The following is a 26,796-nucleotide window of genomic DNA, read 5'->3' as shown; positions in this document are numbered from 1 at the left end:
CACACGTTAGATTAAAAGTTCATCGGTAGGTCATACATCGTCTACGTTAACTGCACGTACTTATAGATTTTATACATACAAGGTAAATATTACAACGATAGTGCAATTATTAATTAATAATTATTCATTACTAATTAAAATATATAATTTTACGTCATCGCCATCATGTAAGTATGATATTGTGAATTGTAACCCTGATAATATTAAATCAACGGTCGATTTCGTAGTATTACACTATACGTTTGTATAGATATACATAAGTGTGTATCAGACATTATATTATAATAATATGCGAAGAATAAAGATGTGACTGTATAGTATATGACTACAACTTACAAGAAAAATGCAAACAGTGCACGTATATACCTTTACGTTTTAATACATTTAATTTATATACATTTTTATTTATATCGTATATGAAACGGTCTCGTGCAAAAAATAGGTCTGCGATAATTTGTCTTGTTGCATAAGTCCTCCGCCCCGCCGCCCGAAGGCGCAGATCGACGCCGATTCTGGTCTATAATATATGTATATATATATTATATACGATCGCTTTAAAACAACCTCTCATTCACATGGCGCTTCCAACGACGGCGACGATGCGGTCGAATGTATATAATACTCGTAATACTGTAATAGTATCATTATTGTACCTAAATAAATATCGTCTGTACAAAACGACCGACAGCAAAAAACTTGTACGCCGAGTGTCCGAATAACAAGGCGAACGCTCATCGTCCAATAAAAATACCAGATAGGTACGTGATGAATATAATACAGTAATACGTAGTTGTAATGTATAATACAGATGGTGAGCAGATTTTCCGATTTTTTCATATCAGTAGCGACGACAACCAACAGTTAGACAGAAAAATGTACCAACTCACGCTATGATGATGCGTGAACAACACGTATATTATAAACTATAGCTAATCCTAATCCTTCTCAGGTAAAAAATTAAATGCACTTGGATATACCTCTCCTTAAACTTCGCTAAATTTAAACTGCACAGAAATGTTTTAATACAATTTTTGGTTGTTTTGACCAAAAGTATAAAAATAAGTCTAAAATTAAATCCAATCATAAAAAACTATTATATATTGTCTATATATACAAGATACAATAAACTACGACATTACTGGTCTTATTAAATCTATTGACGTTAATTTTTTGAAAATCGGTCGAAAACTGTTGATTTGAAAAATATCATAATATACAAACAAAAACACATGTTCGCTTTTCGTAAGTTAACAAACACCCAGTAAGCCTATCCTTTATGTTTATAATGTGTAATATTTAAAAATTTAATTTTGAAGTATACGCATTTTCGGGTATAATATTGCCTATCTATAATTACCAAATATCAGAACCACGATCACTAAATACACATGCACACACACACATTACATTTTATCGATATATATATATATGTATATGTCTATGTTGACATCGGACAGTAATATTATGTAAGAGTGTAAACTATAAAGCCGAGTTTACAGCTACGTCGCCAATCGTGTCGTGCAGCTAAAACTTTAGTTCGGCCCAACCCCGGAAATTTGACGATAAATCATTGTGAGTGAATGCTACTATGTTTACAACGGCCGACCAAAACACGATAAAAGTCCATGCCAATATAACATGATATCTTAGATATCTACATAGAAATATAGCGTGCAGTATACGATCCCAGAGAGGAGAAAGATTTTCCAAATTTTCCTCCGTTCGTCATCTTATACTATTATTTGGTTATAATTGTTTTCGTTTTAATAGTAATATATCGTGTCGGTGTACCAGTAAGTATTGAAGCGTATAGGTATACACTGCAAACTTTTATTAAACACAGCTGTTTCTATAAATGGCTATATATATATGTGCTACGGGTCATATCATAAAAAAAAATTACCCAACGCGTATGTGGTATAGGTGATGTCTCAATTCTCAAACATATTTATTTCGATTGTGTCATACACGCATACCGTTGCCGTATATTGTACGTATTATATTTATATTCTTACCATTGCCGAAATATCGAGTATCCACGTATAGAAGTCAGCTTAATGCAGCTATTAATTTCAACGATCCATTAGATATAATATTATGTATGGTTACCTAGTTGCCTGACGGCGAGCGAATGTAAATATTATACTTTATATTTCTGTATAGCAGCTTAATCTAACGGAGTTCCGTGGAATCCAGCGGGTAATATTGCGAACCGCAATGCGTGCTTGCGTCGGTATTTCAATACGCAAGTCTCATCTATATTATTGTGCCGAGACAGGTCTCGAATAATTAAAACACCGAATTTTCGTAATGCAACTTTTATCGTAATAATAAATATTATTATTATTGCCTATGTGATAACGTTAAACATTTCTACACTGTCACTAAGTAGTAGGTCCCTACTACAGCTTGCAGTACCCACTATCCCGCACAACAAAATCATCAATCTAGGGTCATTAAACCTATTTCGGTTCATAATGATTAAACAGGTTTCCAAAAGCTATAATTTGTTATTTCAAACTTAGATAATATTTTAATTCAAGTATAGTAATTACATATTATTATTATGAAATTCCAATACTACCTAATAGCTAACATACATTATATAGAAACCTTTTAGTTAAGAATGTCACTTATACTTATTTTTGATAAAAAAAAAATCATGGACGACGTATTAAAAAGAGTAATGTCGTCAAGACTCGTCATTTCACAATTCAAGGTAATCGTCTATAAATTCAAAATAATTAAGAAATGTACTTTTTTAGTGGATATTCAAATAACATATACATATGAAAACTGACAACGATATAAATAATAAATATTAAAGTATATAATCGCATCTTATTTCCGGCCCTATTGTAGTAAAAATTAATATTTTTGAAAACAATTTTTCACAAATATAATGTACGTCATGTCTTTGAATGTTTAAACTTAGTTTTGAAATTTAAATAATAATTCTTCCCCGTAAAATGGCATAAAATAAAAAATAGACGGAATCAGCCAGCAACAGGTTCTCCCGTAGTCCCGTCCATAGAACGATTTTAAAAATTAACTTTTTCGAACTTTTTTGTTAGTAATTAAAAAGGATTCTATTCTTGTGAACATGAAAATATACTTTTTAGATTCATAAGACACACCTTCCCACAAAATCTAAACCTCATGAATTTATATTAGCTCTATTTTAGTCAAAATATAGATTTTTGAAAAATGTATTTACGGATAAAATATAACTTAAAGGTAATATTATTATCTAGGGCATATAATAGGCTTTTATTGATATTTTTTTAAGTGTCTTATGAGCTTTTTAAAGTTTTAATATTTAACTTAATTATAACTCACTTTAAAATTAAAATACCAATAAAAACTTATAAAAAGCCTTAGATAATATTATTACCTTTAAATTTAAAAACAGGTAAATTAACTTTAATATTAAAGCTAACAGCATCAAATTGATACCGCTGAACGTAAATTTGCTATGTTTTATTTTTGTTAGATGAAGATAACACATGTGGGTATGACGTCCTCTTAATATGACATCATATTTAGGTAGTATAAACTATAAATTACTATAATTAGTAATTAATAATTATAATAAAGGTTACTGGGTGCCAGTTTCTAATTAAACGATAATGCAATAATTGACTAGGAAAATTAATCAACAAACGAATATGACCAATAGTGCAAAATATATACATGTTTTAAGACTAATGATTGGGTAGTAGGTTTTTATTGATTTTAGTGTTTATGTACTATTAGAACTTTAATATTTAAGTGATTTCAATCCCCGAACACTGTAATACCTCGTTATATTATGGAATAACCGTGAAAATTTTGTACTTTGACGCGCGATATATAATATGCATTTATATACCTATAGCATCCTAAGTACAATACGCATGTAAACAGCTATATATATATGTGGGCGTATGTCATGTGTACCGGTGACAAGGCCTTAGCAGAGGCTAAAAGATCACTATGCCAATCAAGTGACATTATTTTTTTCTTATGTGCGTGTGTTCCAATTTCGGAAAACGGACGGTAGCGAATGCCGCGCATCCGGTCGTCGCTGCATCATGATGATTGTTGCACCGCCGCGTAGGGTCCCCGGGGTTAATGAAAAACTTACATTCTGTACACAAATTGATACGTAGTATTCATGTTATTATTGTGCTTCTATAAAGACGTCGGAATACCCACGTTATATATTGTACACACACACACTCACTCACGGTGTGTGAAGGAAATTATTTCTGTAACCGGACAACAAAAATTTGTGAATTAATTTTAATAGTCCACTAATTGACCGGTACCGAACGGATATAAGAGCTCTGGTGAATCCGCCTACGAAAAAACACGCGTAATTACGGAATATTATATCTATGCATATAGGAAACGGTCGTCTTCGTCGCCGTTTCTACACGCCGTGATGTATCTACATAAAATAATAATATATAACATAATATACATATAGTTGACATGTACGATGATACAATATTATACGTAATAAATTACTATTACACGTCTCGGTGTACCATATCGTATTGTAATTATGTTTTAATAAACTAAATTAAGTCATAAAACTATATGAATATTATAATTATTTTTACCAATAACTTTATAATGATAATAAACTGCGGACATGTGAAAAATATATTTTTTATAATTGTATTCAAAGTGGAGCGGCAAATGTAATGGTTATATTATACAATGATGTGTGTTTTTTTTTTTGTAAATAGGTATTTGTTATCACTTATCACGTTTTAGTGGCGTTGTAACGTTGCTTCAGTCTTCAACATTGTGAATGGTTTCTAGTAAGAAATTAAATCTATATTTGATACTTTATATTGATGATGAATCGCATTAAATAATTTGAGTCCTAAACAATTAAAATAAAGATAAATGACTGTACTTATTGCAAAAACCAATAGACTAAACTTAAGTTTAGTCATTAAAGCAAAACAGTGAAAGCAACGTTATAATTGATATTTTGTATGACATAAGAACTTATAATACCAAAAACTACATGGCCTTGTTACAACAGTGGTTTATTTTTCGTTTTTGTTTGTAAAAATAATTTACAGGACCCCATAACAAACAAAACATTTATTTATTTTCGCTCTCCACAACCCCAGCAAGCATGATTATTAACCCCTAAAACCTTTCTGCTACGTGTTATCTATGAATCCACAACACAACGATCGTTTTTTTGCACTATATAAAATATTAGTCCACCTTATTTTCAAATGCCCTCGGGTTAATTTGTAGCGAAATCAAAAAAAGAAAAAACCCGTTTTTTCTTTACACGTACTGCTATACTCTATCTATGTGATGGTTCAGTGGCTATGGCATATAACCTGTGCAACCTCGTATTCCTTTTACACTGGGATCTACTATATTCCAAAATTACGAAACAATATGTGTATATGGTTTTGTAACGCACATTTCTGATTGATGTAGCGTACTAGCGTTTATTTAAACTATTTAAAGACGTAGCACGTATTTGCACATTTGCACGTGCCTATATGCTTATAATAAATGAAATAAAACACAATTTAAAATAATTAAACATTAAGTAATTTATAATATGTTTGACTTTTAAAAATAAAATATACGTTTAATTTTTAAGATAGAACATTAACATTCTACCTGGGAACAACTCCAAACTAGTAACTAATTTTAATTGGGAATGATAAACAGGAATGCTACGAAAATCAACGACTTGCAATACTTGCACACATAAGTCTCAGTATATGATAGTGATGGTCCTATAATTTGGGAAGGTAGACTTTATTACATCAAATTATATTGGTTTACTTACCCGTATTTGTATAGTGGCGATGATGAAGTAGATTAAACTGATAAAAGATTTCTGCGATTATGTATAAATAAGGTCGGACTTATACAAAAGCTTTAGATAAATTTTGATTACATATCTTTTTACTAATTTATCTAATGTAAATATATTTATTTAACCATAGGTGTAACTGTAGCAGGGTATGGAGTCACTTGTCCACTCTGAAATTTTCGTGGAGGGTTCAAGGTTTTTCTTCCTCTCTCAGATATACCAACAATAGAAGTCTTTCTATAAAAAAAAATAATGAATACATTATAATACATTTATGTGATAAAAATATTAAAATATAAATTATATTTATATTACATTTCTCCTGTTGTAGAATATTTCGAAGGATTATCAACGTTATCTGGTTTACAAAAATATCCAATAATATTATTTCATGAATTATGATTCATCATATTATTTTTTTTTCAAACTAGTTATAGCTATTATAATTTTTAAATTAACTCTTATGTATACTTATTATTTATTGATATCGGATACATGCGATTTGTTTCTAAGCCATAAAATATGAATTCTAATACTTGTGTACAACCTACAAATTAGGTTATACTCGTATAGTTATGATTTTGATAAATAAATTATTTCGCTTCCTCTCCACTAATTTTTTACTTAGATATGCCACTATATTTCACTCTCTTATAGGTATAATATAGTCAATATGCTTATCTCTCTAGCATACGTACACATGTAATTTTACTACAATAATAATGATCAATACATGTTATACATCATATACAGTATCGCAGCTAGTACTACAGTTCGTACAAGTCAACGGCGAAGTATCTGTATGATAGCCCTGAGGTCAATCCATTATGCATCGGATACTGCAGTAAATACGCCTTTCTGTTATCGGCTATAGTGGGTACCTATGCCACAATAATAAACGACCTCCTTAAATAGCTATTTATGTGATATACAGTCATACAGATGATACGCTTATTATGTAGGGACGCTCCGTGCACGGTCTGTTCTCACGGCAGCTCTGATAAGATAATAATATAATATTATTATTACTATTATTATTATTGTTGTTGTTAATCACTCGTCCGACGACGACGTACACTCAAACGCCTAACATAACTCTCCCGGTCGTCATCGCGTATGTTTTACACACATACGGATACATCAACCGTGGTATACGTATAACAAACAAACACACACACGCGCGCAAGCGAGCAAATTGAACTTTTTACGATGACCGCGATGCCGCCGTGCGTGCACGCTACGAATAAATGATTTTTTTCTAAATGGACCGACCGAACCCCGCACAGTTTAAATTATCATAATCTCTTAACAATCCTTAATTGAACGGGACCCGGGACGTTGAGAGCACCGCGCACAAAACACATTGGCATACAGTCCCTTGGTCTCGTCGCGTCGTGAACTCGAGTTCGATATTATAATATACCTATTGTTGTAGTACACACATAGCAATCCCCAGAACATCTAAAGTCGCGTCTTTATTTCCTATAATACAACGTACGGTTTAGCCCGAATAGCTAATAATAATTTCGTTTACGTTTGATGTGATATTGTTTCGTCTGAAAACTTTTACCGTTTACTCCGGTCAAAAATGTACCGTCTGTTTTTGGTACTGTTTTGGTGTTGCGGTTTGTTGGGCTACGCGTCCTCGGATGAAACAACCACTTCGGTGTACGAACACTGCGGAAATCTGCAGGTTCAGGAAAATATTCAAATCAAATTGGTACGTGTTTATCACAGACGGAGAACTATACGTTTAAAGTCTAAATCGTATAATATTTTACTCTAATATCTGACTAAAATTTCTTATTCGTCGTTTATGTACAAAAATCTATTTAATTTTAATAATCCCACAGAAAAGTATATTTATTAACTACTAATTAGGTATGATTTTATAGGTACAATAAAGTTTAAATATTTTAGTTTTATTTCGATATATTATGTTATCAAAATTATTATCTATATCCAGCCTTCCGGGTCAAAAAGCTTAAGTTTATAATATGACGGACCTCGTGGGTATTAATTATTATACAGAAATTAAAAAATACGGAAATGTATTTTGGAAATGTACTCATGTAAAGCTGGTTTTTTTTTTAAAGCATAATAAGATTATAAATTGTATAAATTATAATTTTCTATAAACAATGACATTTTTAAAATATTTATAACATAAATCTATTGATAGGTTCATGAAAACCTATATCAGATTATGGTACATTGGTATATTGACTTATGAGTTATATTAAGTGTTTTTAGAAAAAATAAATAAATCTTTCAAAGTAATAAATTTAAAAATATAATACTAATATAACAATATAAATATTAAATATACTATAACATAAACTATTGTTAGTTAAAAAATCAGCATTTTCTCCCCGCCTCTTTAGCACTGAAACGTTTTTTTTTTTATGTACAATAATTTATTAATGAATTTATACTTAACACAACATTTCAGAGACTCGCAATAGTCTCAATAATACTTATACATATGGATATGGACAACGACAAATTGACAAAATACCTACATTCAAAGTCAATTACACAGCGAAAACTAGATAATAGTCCATACAAATGCAATCATTCCTTAAGATATAGCTACCTATATACATTAAACTTGTTTTTAAGATTTTCTGATTTCGGTGATTTATAATATAAATTATACAACATTGACTTATGTTAAATCAAACAAAGCATTTCCAAATTAATATTGAATAGCACTGCCGTGTCTATTCTCACTTCTTTTTAAAACTTAATGCCAAGATAATACCACAATTGAGTACCTATTGATTGTTTTCAGGAAACACAAAGAAATAAGAATAGATTAACCATGTTTATTTCATTTATGTAAAGTAATGAATGGTGATTGGTGAGCAGCTAATCTAAACGATGACAGAATAAAATGTAGTAGGTAATAAGAATGCAGTTGCATCTCATGTTAGATAATTATAATTTTGGTTCCGTTCACGTTTATTAACTTAAAGTGGCTACAATTAGTAAAAGTATATACACATATCTGCTATCACGTTTTAAAAATAAATTATACTATATTGTTACACTTACATTTACGATAATCAAAAAACATTTTTAACAGTTTTATTTTTAATTATATTGTAAATAAATAGTTATATATTCTATAGTTGTATGCCCCAGCTCATTAGAAGTTTCATAAATTGTATAGGAATGCATTGAATAAATCGTTATAAAACTAATTTACACAATTACATGCGTATAGATTTATTATGCATCTATTAAATTTTTTATTAGATTGCATCACGAACACCTTAACGTTGAGTTTGAGAGATTTTAGTTTTATAAATTCATCAACTACAACCTATAAATGGATAATTTTAGTCAATTTTATTTTGTTTAAATAATAAATTTAAAAAATCTAAACCCTGGTATTAAATGTACAATACCATAATGATTCATATATTTTTATTCAGTAAGTTTGAAGGTAGTTTCAGGTTTATAATAAATTAATACAATTTATGTTCCTATTTGTTTTTTGTAATAATTGATTCCTTTTATCTATGTTTACATAGTACATAGATATAATAGTTGCACTACTTACATTTAAATAATACCTTAAGAAAATCTTATCGGTTATTTAATTTTTAATATATAAGCTTAAACCTAATGATATATAGGATAAGCTATTTTATATTTAAATATTATAAATATCAAATTAATTAATATTTTAAACTTTCAGAATAATATTTTAAATAATTATTAGAAATAGTAGTAATTAAATCGAACAACATTGCATTTTTGTTATAGGATTGGAGTCTATAACTTATCGGTCTTGCCGATAATTTAAATATGCCCTATTAATTTTTATAGATTAATTAATAACTAGATAGGTAACTTTTTAATAAAAACAAATCTATTAGATATGGTTATGATTTTAGACCCAACAGAAATCGTTAATAAATAGATAATTATACATCGCAATAAATTATTTATAGAAGTTAATTATATAGTTTAAAGTGTTTTATATTTATTATTTAATACTGTACTTATATATGAGTATAATATGACTGAAAAACATTATTCCTAGTTTACAATATTTGAAACTATCTATTAAAATTAAAATATAGTCGTTTATTTTTTTTTAAATTTCAATAAATTATATTTGCGTAGGTATTGCACATCAGCCCTTGATATAAATAGATGAGATACGATGAAATTGTAAACAAATGAAATTATATGCCGTTTAAACTTCACCTTGTTATAACATACTGATGTTATTTTTTTTTCAGTCAAATTGATGATGTCATTTTACAGACATTAATATGTACTACAATGTTACTAATGTATAAAAGTATTCAGTATTAATGTTTTATTAATTACGCATGTATAAAAAAAAGATGATTTCAGTTTAAAAACAAAAACAATTTAAAAAGTCGAACCATAAAAATACCCACATACATTTGAAATAGAGATATTCATTTTTCGTTATTTTTTTCAGATAACTGGTACATGGTACGTAATTGAAGTTCTACAACACAAAACAAATGAAAAAATGTATCATGGAGAGAAATTTGAAGTACCCACGTGTCCTTCTGTTTTCTTAACGCTTGCGGGTTCTGATACAGATCTGAAATTGTACTGGAATGAAGATATGGGTGACGTTGAATATCTGTTCAAAATTAAAGACAGATCATCTCCCGGATTCTGGTTGTCATCCGGATCTCAAAACGGTAATTATCAAAACTAAACAACTTATTTATAGCACGTGCTATTATTCACTTTATTTGGCGATCTGTATACTACGCATTGCTAGTATTTTAGGGTGGCCCTAAGGTTATTTAAATTTTATTTATATGATTAAACAAGTCTAACTGTTAAATAAAATATGTGAGCAAACTATCGCGGTCTGATACGAGCATTTTATGGACAGTATGATATTGAAGACAAAATACTGTGGACAAACCTTTATTAGGAAACATTACTTAAATAGGACTATAGCTGTGTATATGCGACTTATTAGTAATAAATTATTAATAATAACACTGATAAAGTGATGTACAAGTACAATGTACATATACCGTGCACTAAACAATGTTAAAATATGCATAAAGCGACTTATGAGTTATGACTATATGTGTAAATGGCTTTTAGGTACCCTCAATGTGTGTTAATCGATACAACGAGAAATTGAACATGATTAACATACATATTCGATTTTAATTTTTCAGCTGTGTATTGTTTAATTTAATATGTGTGAGTAATACTTACTGAGTATTTATTATTTTATTGTTATGCTGTGTACTGGTGTCTATTCACATATAATATGATATAGGTGCCTATACGTTCTATTTACAGTAAGTTTAAATAATAATTAGTTTATAGTATAATGTATACTGAGTACTGTAATGTCAGTGCCTACTTAAGCTAACGATTTCGACATTTTATTAATTTTATACGAATATTTAGTTAAAATACTTGTTTAGAACGAGTACGTTATTAAGTACATTTTTAAACTGATCCGTTTTCGTAATCGTAACTGACAGCTCAATCACACGTTCCATCCTAAACACAAAACACTAGGTACTATAATCTATAATGTTATATTATTATATATAGCCAAATATGTAGCTAGGTATACATGTAACTATGTAATGGTTATTCTAGGCAGTGTAAAATTGTGTTAGTTGCGTTATTTCATAGTATTTAGATTTTAGACCATAGAAATCTTTTTTTATGTAACATATTTCAGATTATAATTGTTTAATAACAACAGTTAATAAGCTTTGCAAATTATTTATGTAACAGTATAATTTTAATTTGTACTCCTTACCAAATGGCAAATACTATACTTAACTACTTAAGTCTTAGATGAAGGTTTCAAAAAGCAATTGAAACGAAAAACTTAATAACCTATATCTACGTTAAATGCTTAAATTTTAACCCAAAATTATAAATAATTAATAATAATAATAAATGGTTGAACAATAACTGTTGACAACTATAGATAGGTTAGGTTTGAATTCAAAAGTCGTGAAGTATACTAACTATATCAATTACCTATGCAAGTCTTTACGAACAGCTGTTCTTGATACGTATTTTGTTCAATTGTAAATAAGAAATAATTTAAAAAATAATTTTTCTATCTACCTATGTATTAGCCAATACGCAATGTCATTATAATGGATCTTCTTGATTAGGGTTTTAGTTTCTTACAACGCAGTCAGGATTGATTCGATAAAATTGCTATGTTGTTGGAAATTTAAAGGTTGAGAGAGACGGGGATAGATGGAGAGTATAAGAATATATGAATAAAATGAGTATCAAATCATATAAGTGCAACGAATTTGTGCGTCGAAATAACAACTATAAATAAAAACGTAACGAAAAACCTTTTGGCGGAAACTAAAAATGATAGCACGTCTATGTGCGGTAAACGTTCGCCGCAATATAATATTATTATATAAACATCTACGTTTTTCCGGACGCCGTCCGTTTTGCAGGCACCCTAGTGCAGGTGACCAGCTACGATCAGTTCGCGGGCATGGTGTACGTGCGGAAGGCGATCAGCAATCACATGGTGTTGACGTTCTGCTCGCCGAACACGCAGTTGTACAGCGTGGTGCTGGCCAGGGACAAGACGCTTGATCCCAAGGACCTGAAGAGCATCGTGAACCACATGCACCTGCAAAAGTTGCCCATCACGCAGACGAAACGTACGTGTCGCAGCTCTGCGTCCGCGGCCCGAGCCACCGCTTGGATGACCACCGCGTTCTGCTTGGCGTACCTGATGTGGTACCAGCGTGTCCACAAATAGGTCGGTCGCCACCACAATATGCGTCGCGCACCTATTCACGTCGAGGCAAGCGGACGCGTATAAAAACCCACACACACACAAACACACACACACACACACGAGGGCGCAGGGTCGGCGTTGGTCGAGGTATGTGACGAGGGGGTATAGTTGACGACTTAAACTCGGTGACGCACCGCGGATGGTGATTATAAATCATGATATAATACTTAATATAACACCTGCGCCGTCTCCGAACGATGTCCGAAGCCGATATGACTTGGATGTTTTTATTCTGATTAAGACTTACAATACAATCCATATTATTATAATCTACTATAAATAATAGGTACCAAAGATTTATCCAATGATCTACTACATTATATTATTATATTACGGTATACGAGTATATTGATTTTTGGGTATCAGCTCTTTCTGTGTTAGGTATATGCAACAGTAGTGAAATTAACATCACAACACGTGTCATATAATTTTTCGTTATCTGAACTGATTTGAATACAAGACAAAGCTACGGAAAAATTAATATAGTATATCTATGAGCTGTAAATTAATTAATTATTATATCTGTGCTTAAAATTGAATTATTAGTGATGAACGTAAATTATAGACATGACACATATTATTATATAAACAAAAATTGTTTGTTTCTTATTAATAATAATTTTAAAAAAAACACGTACCTAGAACAACTCGAAATTATTAACACTAGGTACCTACCTAAAAATACGTATGTCTAAATGACATATTGTATTCGTAAAAAATTGCATTCCCTTAAATAGGTACATTTTATAAAATCGTCGAAAATAATACGTAATTGCTCCTTACTTACTTCTTTAGCATGATATACACGTAGTAAAAGACTCTTAATAATAAACTGTATTTGGTATCAGCGGCTACGGCGTTATTAAAATTCATGTTTTTTTTTTTTTTTGAAGACCCTAAACCCCCTTTCACTTTGATGATCCTGTGCATACACACATATACAAACGACAATACTTAAAACGATAGGAATGAAAGGAAAATAAAATACAAAAAACACACATACCTTCCATACCCAACATTGCGTTGTCATCCATATACATAAAGACAACATAATAATATACCTATGATATGTGTACCATGCTCAATTCAAGTTGTGCAATAAACCGTTAAAATATATCAATTCCGTTCAATTTGTACTTTTGCTTAATTTTTCGGATCTCTTTAGTGCATAGTGATTTTGTTTTATTGCGTACCTATTTACATGCTACTTCGCTTATCTATAAATTATAATATTGTTTTAGTAAACACATTTAATAAAGTTTGGTTGGACGACTACTATATATAGCAGTGTACCTATACTATAAGATAATTGCATAATGTTGGGTTACCTTTTTTTTTTGTGTAATTTATTTTCTTAAAAACTAATATATTGTTACAATAATTACTTAGATATAATTACTATTTTATAAAATTATTTGTAAATTGAAAAAAAAAATGTTTTTATAACATTTGATGAAATCGGATGTTTATTACAAATAATATTAATATACTTATATTATATAAATATACCTATATTTTTTGCAGTATCTAATGCAGCTATACAAGGGCTGTAAAATATGTTAGCTTTGCGCAAATTTGTATACTTTATTCGTTTAAATAATAAAGCACAATAATAATTGTATAAATTTATATGTATATTAACTCATCTAAACACTTATTATAACTATTTAGAGAAATAAAAATAAACTCAATTTTTACAATTACCAATAAATAAATAATATCATAAAAAAATATACTAAATTATATAATAATAGGTTTAGCCGCAGTCTTGTTGCATCACTTACATCATTAAGGATTTACACATAACTTATAATAATGACAATAAATCACTTATAATGTACAAAAATATTAAGTAATTCAATTAGTCTTTGTAATGTCTAACGAGAGGCGGTATCACGATGATTATTAGGTAAACAATGAGCGTCCAGATGGGCAAAAACACGTAGTATATTGGAAACTGGGGATTTTGGTTTTCCAGCTTATAGCAAAGGGTGAGTTGGGCGATGATCTTCATCAGGCATATGATAAATATTATGCACCTGCGACTGCCGCAAAACACAGGCATTTCGGTCATCGCTTGACAAGAATTGCTGTGCACACAAGAGCATATTATGAACAGTGCCGTGAGCGCGTCGTCCAACCAAATCGGCATGAATATCAGATACCAACTCTGTTTTTGTTTGGTCTGTAGTTGTATGGTGAGCAACACCAAGAAAATCACCATTGAAGCCCATGTGGTCAGTGCACGTTGAGTCAAAGCCATTCTAAAAAAAAAAAAAAAAAATATATATATTTATAACTATTATATATTGTATAATATACAAAATACAAATATTATACATTATAACTTTTTATAAAAAGTGTATGTACCACTCGGAAATCGACGGTCTTAATCTATTTATCGACAAAAACGATTGTTTTTTAGGAAAACATTATTTTCGCAGTTTTTATTGGCTACAAAATGTCTAGATATAGAAATGTAATTAACCAATTACTAAGTAGATGCTTACTGCTTAGGGCATTAAATACAACGCTATTATACCCTATTACGTGAGTAATTAACATTTTTATTTTCTGTTAAAAAACTTTCTAAGGTACGTAACTGAACAAATACGGAGATTGAAAGAATATTTCTAATTGATTCTTTAATCATCGTGAATTTAAAAATTATTAAAAACTAATAAAAACAATTTTCATCAAAACTTAAACATAGGATAAGAAAAAATAATAACAAATTATTAATATTTGTGTTAAACTATACTAATACAATATATTATACTTGTACATTTTTAATCGTCTTGAATTAAAATGATATTGAAATTTGAAATTTTACGATTTATAACCTATAAACAACATGTTTATTACTTATAATTTATAATTATAACTTGTAACAAATACAATGCATTATTTGGTAAATGACAACTCATAAATTTAAAACAATTTTAAATGGACAAAAATTAAATTTTGTTACGTTATATATTATTTTAAAATTATAACATTTATTAATTTAAGTACTTCCAACAAATTTATCACTATTAAATGTGTACTTCTATAGTTTTATTGTGATTACTATTTCCCTGCATCAACTGCATCAATTATAATATATTATATAATAAAATATATTTAATATAATAAATTAAAAATATGAGTGAACCCGTACATTTTCTGTACAAAATGAATTAAAAAACAAAATCTCAAAAATTGAATAAATATTTCTTTAATAAAAAACGTATAAAAATACATCAAAATAAATAATAACATATATTATTATTTCAAAACGTTTAACTATATATACACGTGATTCGTGTAATTATTTTACAGGACATTTGTAATGCTGTCCGTCCTTGCAACAGAACTCTTTGCCGGCGGATAAAAGGGTGTTAATCCACGAGTCGTTGCAGTTTTTCACGAACAGATGCGCCTGAAAAATTCGAAAAATTATTTTATACAAAGACCCTAATTATACAACTAGATGGAATTAATTTAAATTTCTCGTGAAAATAACTCACCCGCTCCTTGTACACGTCACGATCGACCGAACCGCAGATGATTGCCTGACTGTTTGGCAAGTGTTTGGCGATCTATGGACGAGGATAAACAATCAAAATCGCTGTTATAATATACGTTATCAGAAATCAATAGTATACTTACAATTTCCAAACACTTGTTGATGCAAGTCTTCACACCCAAAGCGTTACACGGGGCTGATTCATCCTGTTCGTGCAATAAAGCCGCATATCCGGTTGGCTGTTTGTTACCGACCTTGGTGATTTGGCTACTCAAAAACACACCACAAATGCACGGCGTCTTTGCGGTCGACGAGGGCTGCGATTGCGCGCCGCTCGACGACCCGAGAAACGGTACTGGTTTTACCGCCGGCGCGTGGTTCATCATTTCGTTTAGCTTTTGGCCCGGCATCGCCGATCTTTGTACACCCCCGGCGTCGGATTGATCGGCGAAACTATAAAACGATTACGATACATAGGTAAGATTGGTTTTAAATATTATTATATACTAACAAAATTTAGGCAGAATACCTCGTTATAACGAAACCTTTTGGTATCGAAAAAGAAATGAATGATCTATACGAAACTATCGATAATATTATAATATTGTCGTCTCGCAGAAACATTACGATATGTTTACACGGCACACGGGACGATTTGAAAGAGGTAATCGGACGCGAAAAATAATTAGGCACATATTTGTATACTGTAAAACGACTTACCACAGTGAGGTTGACCCGAGCAAAATTGCGAACGACACCATCGCCGTAGTCGTCGTCATCGTCATATAGTCTTATAGCAGCTGTAGGCGAAGGTGCTGTACAATATAATACGTAGGTACAACGAGTGTGGATCGGAATTATTCTACTCGATAAACTCGGACCGCACGCTGTAAGGGAATGCACTTGTTTTCGTTCTTACGGCAGTATTTATAAACGGCGTGCAAATGACGAGAAAACTTCCTCGTGAACTGTGTTTTGTAAACACTAAATTGATGTTTAAAATATAAGCGGAAACACAACGATGGAGAACTGTTTAATTTTTGTAACGAGAAACAATACATACGGTTCAGGAAACTCGTTCGTTGCTTTCATATTGTAAACATTAAATTACGAGTATAATGACCAAAAAAAAAAAAAATCCTGTGATAACAAAACAATTTTAAGGCCAACTTCACGTGATACTATATTATTGTTATACTTTTACACATTGTATACCCAACAATAATGTGCTATTTCACTTTTACTTTGAATTCTCTAGGTTCATGGTATCTAAACGATCTAAACGATTCCAACATAATACGAGCATATCGCATCATACATTAAATCGCTACAACTCAAGACGATTTAAAAGGGTTGTCGACCTGTCGATTAGGAATTATTTGACGTGTACTTATTACCGCGTTTATATGCAGCAGCTAATGCGCATTAACTCAATGTATCTATAACATTTATACTTATCAATAAACTGTACAATGTACACGGTATATTTAATATAGAACAAAATAAACTATAAAATATAAATGTTCACTCTTAATTTTAAAAGTTTAACAGTTAAAAAGCGATTAAACTAATCGATCCGGAAATGAAAAATAGGTAAACACAGGTTTTTGTATTTAACTTACAATTTTACATTTTATTATTACACGTCTGATTTTTAGTAACATGTTTATTGATAACGTCAGCTGTGCCTTCCATGACTACTTTGTCTCCGACACTGCACCAAAATCCACACCTCACAAGCTTTCTTATGGTTTGTATTTCAACTTCGATTTTGACTAAGTCGCCGGCATAACACTTGTTTGGGAACCTTAAACTCTTGGACACGACAACCGTGCCATTACCGGGTAACTTAGTGCCAATTACCCCAGACACTAGACCCGCCAAATAAATGCCGTGCACTAACGGACGATCGCCAGAATGTATGGGATTAGTGTCACCACTCAGGCGAGCAAAATCGTCGATATCCGTTTTATCGACTCGTTTCGATATCACTACACGATCGCCTACCGTAAGCGCTTTGGTAGACTGCAATCGTCTACTTAATCGTGCAAGCATGACGAACGTAGTTATATATATATATAAAGATAACTACCTATGAAATATATTTATTATATTTGACTTATATATAAGTACTTATTTATTCGGATGAGCACTATGTGTTGAACGTGACCGCCGTTTGAATGTCGTGTTCGGTACAGAAGTCTGTCAAAAATATTTTAGCCACATTCCTCAGCTTGGGGTTTTCGCTTTGAGCGTGCAACAGCATATAACCGACAGTGGACGGGTTTACGATGTCTGTAAAAAAAAAAAAGAATGTATTAAACGAGTTTTGAAGATTTTCTTTCGAAGTCTCTTACAAATATTATATATTTATATACTATATAATATATTTTATAGTATACAATGCACAAAATTATAATTTTCAATCGTTGTTTGTCATTTATAAGTATGTACTAAAGCGTCAGTGGAATAAAAAAAAAAACATTTTAATGGTATTATAGATAGTTTATAAATTGGTTATTTTCATTTTCTGAAGTTTTAAATTTTTGAATTAAATTTGTTTTGAAATACATGATTATACACCAGATCAATCATGTTATAAACCAAGAAAATTATTTTATTTCACTTTTTCACTCATTGAAAATATTGATTTGTTTACCAATATAAGGAGATACAAATTAAAACACAGATATAGATATAATAATATCTAATAATATTATAGATATATTTTGCCTATTTTTTTTTTTTTTTTTTAATTGATTTTATTTGTTTCTATAAATGACTTATAATTTTATACAAATTAAATTGATACTTATTGACTTAGGTACCACTGTAAATCCTAAAATTGAATGAATTTATATTTAATATTTATAATTACTTACTAATTACTACATTGTACCTACTATTCGAATAATTTATTTATTATAACAGATATGTAAAAATGTAATCATTAAAAATACCATGATTTAATAGAAACTTTATCAACGCTTTTTTTAATAGGTATAGTACTATAGTATAATAATTTATTAAAAATTGGAATCGACATTAGAAAAATGCATACGATAATATGTTAATGACAAAAAGTTTAATTTAAATAATTCATGAAAAAAAAACCATCTTTATTGAAGTTATAGTTATTATATATCTCCTATGACGGTATTTTTTTCTTATTTCATAATTCATAGAAATAAATAACGTTACGACAAATAATTATGAAATGAAATGTTGTGTGCCTATTTAAATGTACCTAATTGCTAAGAAGTAATTTTTGACAGATGACGTACAACAATATGTGCCTAATGTAAAATAAAATGTAATTTTTAAGACACGCTTCATACACGATTAGCTTTTTATTTAGTGTTAATGGTAAGTATGTGTAAAGTTAAAAATAATAGGTACCCGTAAATTTATCTTAAAAATTATCATACATTTTTTTGTAATGTTTGTAAATTATGTAATGTATATGTCACTGTTTTAAACAAACATTTAAAATAATAAATAAAGTTTAAATTGACATTATGTCACGTTTTTAAGAACAAGCCACACCCTCGTTTGATGGCTCTGTTTTATAAATATACGTAACAATGTAACATTGTAAATTTAAGTTCAGCTTCATAAGTTTTAATAAGACGGAAAAAAAATAGAGGTGTAGCATCTTGGCATCATCTATGATTAAAATGCTTTATCATTTATTCTTGAAAGAATAAAATATTATTAATACCATGCCAATTGTTTGTTCGAATCAGTTAAACAAAATCAATTACGATTAACAATGTATACATAGTACAATAGTATATATAGGAGAAAGATATAATATTAAATATTTCAAAAAATTTGGTTAAACCTAATAAACAATCAACCTTAATACAAATATAAAATGCATATTATGTATTGCCTTTGCAATACCTACATGTGTTACGGAATGTGCGGCTTCGAAAAATTCTACAAGTACAACCACAAAAAAATCAAGTCTCTATGCTTTATTAAATGGAATTTAATTAAATCGTAAACAATTTTGATTTTTTTTTTTTTGATCCACCAAGTTATTTAAAAAGTTCTTGTGTTTGAATTTTGCATTATTTATATTTTATATAAACCATCTAGATATTAATCTTATCAATTTTATATGGATTAAAATAATATTATTTTTATTTTTATCATGTCTTTTTTTTGTGTTTTAATTACTAGTAAGATGTTTGTTTTTTCTAACCTCAGTAATATTTTCCCTTACGTGGGGTTATCACTTGCTGTAAATTTCATACAAAAAAGTTATCATCATTTAAATGCATAAGTAACATAAAACTATAAAACATTTATTATTTTAATTTATAAGAAACTTTAACATTCAATTAATTATCCTTCATGACTATAGGATATAATTAATGAAAACATAGTTATCTCTCCTAAAATTATATACATATATATCTTAAAAACCTTGTATGCATATCTATATAATATTACCTAAAATCATAATTTTAATCTTATCAATTATCATAAATAATACATAAATGTATTTATGAAATTAGAGTAGTTTATCATATTGAAGAGAACATATATATTTTTTAGAAAAATATATGTATTTTAGGTTTAAAAACTTCTAATATTTTATAAAAATATGAATATTAAATATTTTAATGCAAGTTTAGGACTTCATGACCTTATATTTTGTAAACACAAGACTTACGTATCTAATCATATGGTGATAATTAGCTACCAAAAGTACAATTTAGATGGTTTTGATAACTTTCTACATTTATATCAACTTAATATATTTAAATATGTATCTTTGATCAACTTCCAATTCAAAATTGTATTACATTGTTCATTTAATCATATCATTAGAATTTAAATCGTAGACTAATATATTAATGTATGGACATTTTATTAGAAGCTTTATTCAACTAAAAACACAAAAAAAAAAAATAGATAAAATATGGATTTACTGAGCCAATAAGTAAAAATACTATAATTTACTATCCATCAAATATTTAATAACAAACATTTAATAAAGATAATTTTAAAATTTCTGAATAGTAATTTATCATAAGTAATTATTTTAAGTATTAAGTAAATTACTTAAAAATGTTAAAACTCATTTATATTAAACAATTTAGATTAATTATCATAGTAGTTTTAAGAAATTCAATTGTATAATGTATAATAATGTATATAAAATATTCTACGTTGTATATCTAAATTTACTCAACATGACTAAACCGTACTATGTTTTCCACCAATTTGGAATAAATGTCTTAGCTGTGAATCCACCCACAATTAATTGTTCTGCTTTTAAACATTCATCAATTTTTAAAAGTGCAATACCAATTTTTCCACACAATCCTCTCAATTTTCCAGGTGGTCTTTTAGCACCTAAATCAGATTCATTGTAAATATCAGCATTCAAATCCAATCCGGTGGGCATATCATCAAAAACTAAAGGCATTATTCTTTTCCTTGTAACTCCAGTATGATAAGTCCTTGCCGTCAGTTCTTGTCCAACATAGCAGCCTTTATTAAAGCTTATACCATTTAAATAATCACAGTTCATTTCTAATGGAAAAGATAGCCCTTTAAGTAATTCTTTGCCTTCTGCAACACCATTTGTATATCTCCATTGTTGATAAGTAAATTTGTTATCACGTTCGTCCAAAAAGATTTCATTTCTAATGCCTGAAGTCTTATCAGAGATAATTCTTTGACCTAAAATGGGCAGACGTGGGTCATTAAAAACACTGACAGAATTCAGTTTCATGTCTAAAGGTGTAGAACTGAATAATGCCCAAACACTAGTATTTTCTAATATTTTAATATTGAGTTTTCTTCTTAGTAGGTACATTTTTAAGTATTTGATTAAGTCACTTGCAACATCTTTTTCACATTCCAGTAGTATATTATCATCCACTTTATAAATCAAACAATCATATAACACACGGCCTTTTGAATTCAATATCATAGTAAACAAAGATTTTTCAGTTTTTAGTTTGAAAATATCATTAGTCATCAAACCCTGGCAATAATCATACATGCCATCGCCATCGATTTGTATTAGACTTTTATTAGTTAAAAGTTCTAACTTAGGTTTGAATGAAGCTGTAGAAAATAAACGCGCTATCTTCATTGGCACTCTCATAATTCAAAAACCTTAGAAAAACATATGGTACCAACTAATTAATAATAATTTAATTGTTCTAATATTAACTCTCATATAGTATGCGGTCTAAGCCTATAATATACATACATTAAAATTACAATTTAAAAGTATTAATGTATTATTATTATTTAACTTTAAATAAATTAAACTATAAAATTACAAAAGTAATTAACTAATAATAATAAATATTATAACACATAACTTAATATTAATAAAGATTATTTTATAAAATAAGTTAGTCTATGTGCTATATTAAATTTAAAATAAATAAATACCGCATACTACATAAACCTTAAAATATATGACTAATTTTAAATACTATTTTCCAAGTTCAAGTTTATTGAAGAATTAGAATTTGTATGAAGAAAATACAATTAGCAAACGTTTTTTCACATAGTTTATATACAATGCACAAACTAAATAATCCAAAGAATGACTTTTTTAACTGTCTTTTAACTTCTTAGTTTCTTACATAATAAGATGTATTATTTAAGTATGAAATAACATTATAAATTGTTTGTAAAAGATTTATATACAGATCTACATTTCCATATAAATCTTTTTATGAATAACAAAATAAATATTTTCTGTTAAACATTTCTACAATTATTATAAAATTCATATTAGTTTAAATCACGGTATATTATTATATTATTATAATATACCGTGGTTTAAATATTATATTAAATAGATTGCTATATTTTTAATAAATTATTTACTAAAAAATAAAATATTATAATTATTAATCCAGTGTAATTTTACATGGGAATTGGTGACATAATTTAAATATATAGTAGTATGATTAATCTTATTTTTAAATTGATAGTTTACGTCATTATCTATACTAAATAAATAAATACATTTTTATAATAGTTTAAAAATTAAATAATAGTCAAAATGTTTAAATACATATGAAAAATGCAAAAAAAAAATGGTATTAAAATTAGTCAGCATAGTACTTACACCTGTGATAAATGTATTACAATTGTATTATTGAATATACATACTTATACTCATACCAAAAACTATAATTAAATTACATACTTAAAATAACAAAAATAACCTAAATGATTAATAAGAATTAACACTGTACCTATGTGTATTGACTTTGTTTTACACTCGTTTAATGTGGAAAATCTACAAACTTGATTCCAATTACAGTTACTTATAGTTAATATTACTGCAAATTTACAAATAATTGAATTTAAAGTGAATATTAAGGTCCATACACCTCAGCTGTGATTAAATGCAGCCAAAATAAACCACAATCACAGCAATGCAATGGACCTTAAAGTACAAAGAGATAGTTTTCATATTATTATTTGTGAGACAATACATATGGGTATAGTGTCTCCTTAAGTCTATAACATACATTTTAACTAAATAGTTTTGTTAATTTAACTTAATAACATTTTAAATTTAAAATACATTTTATAAATTATTCAATAATGTATTAAAAAATTACTATTACACAAAAATAAAAATAACAAGTGAAATAAAGTACAGTAAAAGAAATTATAATAAATATAAAAATAAGTAAAATAAGTAATTAAATTAAGTCAATCTATTTTTGTCAAAATATTGTCATAAATCAGTTTAAAATGCACAATTATTTTCAAATTTAAATATTTATGGATAAAATATATTGGTACTTGTTTGTTATCGCTCCGCCAGTATGCCGCATAAAATTTATCGCCCCGCCAATTAAATAAAATAAACAAAATAATAAATAAATATAAAATATGTATAAATGCATTAGTAAATAAATAATATAATTATAATTATAGTGGAGGCCAGAACTCGGATATATCTTTTAAAATGGTTTCAAATGCGTCTTGTTTTCCGAGACGTGTTCTCCACATAAATTCTGCTAAATATGATTCCAAAAAATTTCTGTTTGTTCCACGACGCTTTTTATTTCCCCATTTAGCAGAACCCCACAACCTCTCAATATTTTGGGTGTGTGCCCCTATGTCCAGATCAACAAAATTATATGTATGGTTTAGTGGCGGGGCGATAAATTTTATGCGGCATACTGGCGGGGCGATAACAAACAAGTACCAATATATATTGATATAAGCAATAATTCACTTTCTTACCTAATATATAATAGTTACTAAATGGTTTCATGTTATTTCATTAATTATACAACTATAGTGTAACAAGTGTAAAGTTTTTAATACACAATAGAATAATTAATATTTTATAAAAATTTCACTCATTTCAGAATATTATGAGTAATTTTTAACTTAAAAAATAAAACATAGTATAACCCAGTTTATTCTATTATTTTATTAAATTACCTACTTATAAATGTGAGAATTATTCAGTCGCATTAAAGTTTTAACTTAAACAAATAAAATATTTAAAAAAATAAACAATGACTAGTCTTTTTAAACATTAATGTAGTATTCAGGTAATAAGAATAATTGCAAAATAAATTATACCAATATAGCAGACCGCATACAACATGAATGTTATTAAGACAGAATATCAATAAAATGATAATAAATTATTTTTAATTACCTGTTTTTATTTCTGGTGCATACAAGTACATAAGAGTTGTAATACAGGAAAGTATTATATTGTCATCATTTATACTTAAATTTTTTTCTATTTTTTGGATACCACCATTTCCAATAATATAATCTTTATTGGCAGGATCTGAAAATATATAAAGTTGAATAATTTAAACAAATGTAAAAAAAATGTATATAATAACTTTTATAATTATTTAGCTTAGTATTTTTAAAATTGTAAATTAAGCATTAACTAAACATTTATTTTTCCCTGTATATCTATATACTTTATAATTTTATGTTTAAAAAGCAAATCATATTTGTATAAAAATAATATAATTATAGTAAGGTAATATGAAAAGTAAGACATTATGGTTTAACTAAAATAACAAAAAGGAAACTATATAATATGAACGAAAAAAAAAATGTAGAACTAAGAGTACTGTTTATTGAGCCAGATAAAATAAAAGTTCATAATATTAGTTATGGATAACTAAACAATTTTACTCTAAGAAAATTTATATTGTTTTAATATTAGCTGTCACCATTGATGTAATATGGACAATTTTAAAATATCTTGTTTATAATATTTCTAGTTTGTATATTATTATCTGAATTGACACATAATTTTTTTTAACTAAACAAAATGTCTAGAACAATGTTTTTCATTCAATGTGTTGTAACATATATCCAAATGTGTGCAAAATATATTAAAATTAAATAACACAAAATGTACAAACATTTTTGACACAATTCACAAAAATTGATAGATATTTGATATGATTTGTATAATGATTAAAAATAAGTTCTTTGTTATCAACATTTATAATTCTATTTTATGATTTTTTTAAATTTACATTACAAATTAAACATTACTTAAATATTACCTATTATCCTTATTTTTTATTGTATAACGCAAAGAAAATATAATATTTGAATCGTATGTCACCAATGATTGATAACACTTACTCACCATAATACAAAGGTTGATGATAAACACTGGTCTATAATATAGTTACACAAAAAGAATCACTTAATTATGTCATAAACACATGTTTATAAATAGAAACAATTCTTGTCTTAATGGGTTATTTAAATCCTAAAAAATAGGAATATTATTATGATAGTACTAAGATCTTAGTGAAATTACTATGCCCAATAAAAATCCTACTGTAACAAGACACATGTCTTCTTACACCTATAAAGTCCAAGAAAATCAGCGACAATTGGCCAAACTTAACTATATGCAATGAAACAATAAAAATGCAGAAGAGCTAAATTAAAACAAAAATAATTATTACCATTGACTAGATTGCAGAGTCCAGCTGCAGCAAATTCTATCAGTTTGTTGTTGTCAGAAGCCAACTGTTCTAAGAACAGATCGATTACCTTCTGACTACGAATGTGCTGATAATTGACAGGGTCGTATGCAAAGTTGGCAAGGTTGGCCAACACTTGAAGCTTGGACTCTAAATAAGTAAACAAATACATCAGTAGATACGCTGCATGTACGGTACGTTAGGACATCAGTCATTTATACCAGCACTATTGGTTTTCCGGAACTCCTGAACGAGCTGCTTCAGGAACTCTGGCCGGTTTATTCCATCGGGCGGCGTGCGCTTGAGCAAGTCCTGTGGTTTGTGAAACATATATAGACCACAGCAACGGGAAACGGAACAAGGGAAAGTTTAACGTGGACGATGTGAATGATTAAAGCATATTTTATTAAAATTTGTCCTACATTAAAACGACTTTACTGAACGAACTCAATGATTATCCACAGTCGTCAGTAGTGGAGTAATGGACATACGATAAGAAAACCCGTGCTATCACCGTGCTGCGCCTTATCAAGGTTAACCAAGGTTTGGTAATAACCATGGTCCTGTGACGAAAGCGGCCCAGTGATAACCGAAGTCCCGTGATAACCGCAGTTCGTAATTGCGCGACCGTCGC

At 28.7% G+C, this 26,796-nt stretch overlaps 4 protein-coding genes across 8 annotated transcripts; 1 reads left to right on the top strand and 3 right to left on the bottom strand.

The window, feature by feature from the left end:
• The first annotated feature begins 6,908 nt into the window (after window positions 1-6,908).
• Window positions 6,909-13,801, top strand: LOC132928612 (uncharacterized). The gene is made up of 3 exons (XM_060993417.1): window positions 6,909-7,565; window positions 10,311-10,542; window positions 12,313-13,801. Exons 1-3 carry the CDS (start codon window positions 7,434-7,436, stop codon window positions 12,624-12,626), a joined length of 678 nt encoding a protein of 225 aa, XP_060849400.1. The 5' UTR covers window positions 6,909-7,433; the 3' UTR covers window positions 12,627-13,801.
• Window positions 13,802-14,526: 725 nt separating this feature from the next.
• On the bottom strand, window positions 14,527-14,928 carry LOC132929999 (transmembrane protein 60). Its single transcript, XM_060995656.1, has one exon. The coding sequence runs from the start codon at window positions 14,926-14,928 to the stop codon at window positions 14,527-14,529; it is 402 nt and encodes a 133-aa protein (XP_060851639.1).
• LOC132928610 (follicle cell protein 3C-1-like) lies at window positions 14,790-26,652 on the bottom strand. 5 transcript variants are annotated; one of them, XM_060993410.1, is made up of 5 exons: window positions 26,384-26,652; window positions 26,145-26,312; window positions 24,851-24,988; window positions 18,307-18,468; window positions 14,790-14,929 (listed from the first exon to the last, which is right to left on the bottom strand). In XM_060993410.1, the coding sequence occupies exons 1-4, from the start codon at window positions 26,490-26,492 to the stop codon at window positions 18,326-18,328; spliced, it is 558 nt and encodes a 185-aa protein (XP_060849393.1). In that variant the 5' UTR covers window positions 26,493-26,652; the 3' UTR covers window positions 14,790-14,929; window positions 18,307-18,325. The 5 variants fall into 5 exon arrangements, with proteins under 5 accessions (XP_060849393.1, XP_060849395.1, XP_060849392.1 ...); XM_060993411.1 differs by lacking the exon at window positions 14,790-14,929 and adding an exon at window positions 16,558-16,626; XM_060993412.1 differs by lacking the exons at window positions 14,790-14,929; window positions 24,851-24,988; window positions 26,145-26,312; window positions 26,384-26,652 and adding exons at window positions 15,867-16,086; window positions 16,175-16,246; window positions 16,317-16,626 and having other exon boundaries at window positions 18,307-18,449.
• LOC132928614 (3-hydroxybutyryl-CoA dehydratase-like) lies at window positions 17,620-18,300 on the bottom strand. Its single transcript, XM_060993418.1, has one exon. The coding sequence runs from the start codon at window positions 18,226-18,228 to the stop codon at window positions 17,800-17,802; it is 429 nt and encodes a 142-aa protein (XP_060849401.1). The 5' UTR covers window positions 18,229-18,300; the 3' UTR covers window positions 17,620-17,799.
• Window positions 26,653-26,796: the final 144 nt, after the last annotated feature.

This window comes from Rhopalosiphum padi, chromosome 4 (genome assembly GCF_020882245.1).
Source record: "Rhopalosiphum padi isolate XX-2018 chromosome 4, ASM2088224v1, whole genome shotgun sequence".
Taxonomy (NCBI): Eukaryota; Metazoa; Arthropoda; class Insecta; order Hemiptera; family Aphididae; genus Rhopalosiphum; species Rhopalosiphum padi.
The sequence above is the reverse complement of the archived record's forward strand: the minus strand, read 5'-3'. Positions and strand labels throughout refer to the sequence as shown.

What these genes read in the sequence shown, in the direction of transcription:
- LOC132928610 (XM_060993407.1), bottom strand. Translation starts at nt 22,303, where the DNA reads ATGAGAGTGCCAATGAAGATAGCGCGTTTATTTTCTACAGCTTCATTC.
- LOC132928612 (XM_060993417.1), top strand. Translation starts at nt 7,434, where the DNA reads ATGTACCGTCTGTTTTTGGTACTGTTTTGGTGTTGCGGTTTGTTGGGC. An exon ending in AAAATATTCAAATCAAATTG is followed by an intron (nt 7,566 to 10,310) that starts GTACGTGTTTAT and finishes TATTTTTTTCAG; the next exon opens with ATAACTGGTACATGGTACGT. An exon ending in GTCATCCGGATCTCAAAACG is followed by an intron (nt 10,543 to 12,312) that starts GTAATTATCAAA and finishes TCCGTTTTGCAG; the next exon opens with GCACCCTAGTGCAGGTGACC.
- LOC132928614 (XM_060993418.1), bottom strand. Translation starts at nt 18,228, where the DNA reads ATGCTTGCACGATTAAGTAGACGATTGCAGTCTACCAAAGCGCTTACG.
- LOC132929999 (XM_060995656.1), bottom strand. Translation starts at nt 14,928, where the DNA reads ATGGCTTTGACTCAACGTGCACTGACCACATGGGCTTCAATGGTGATT.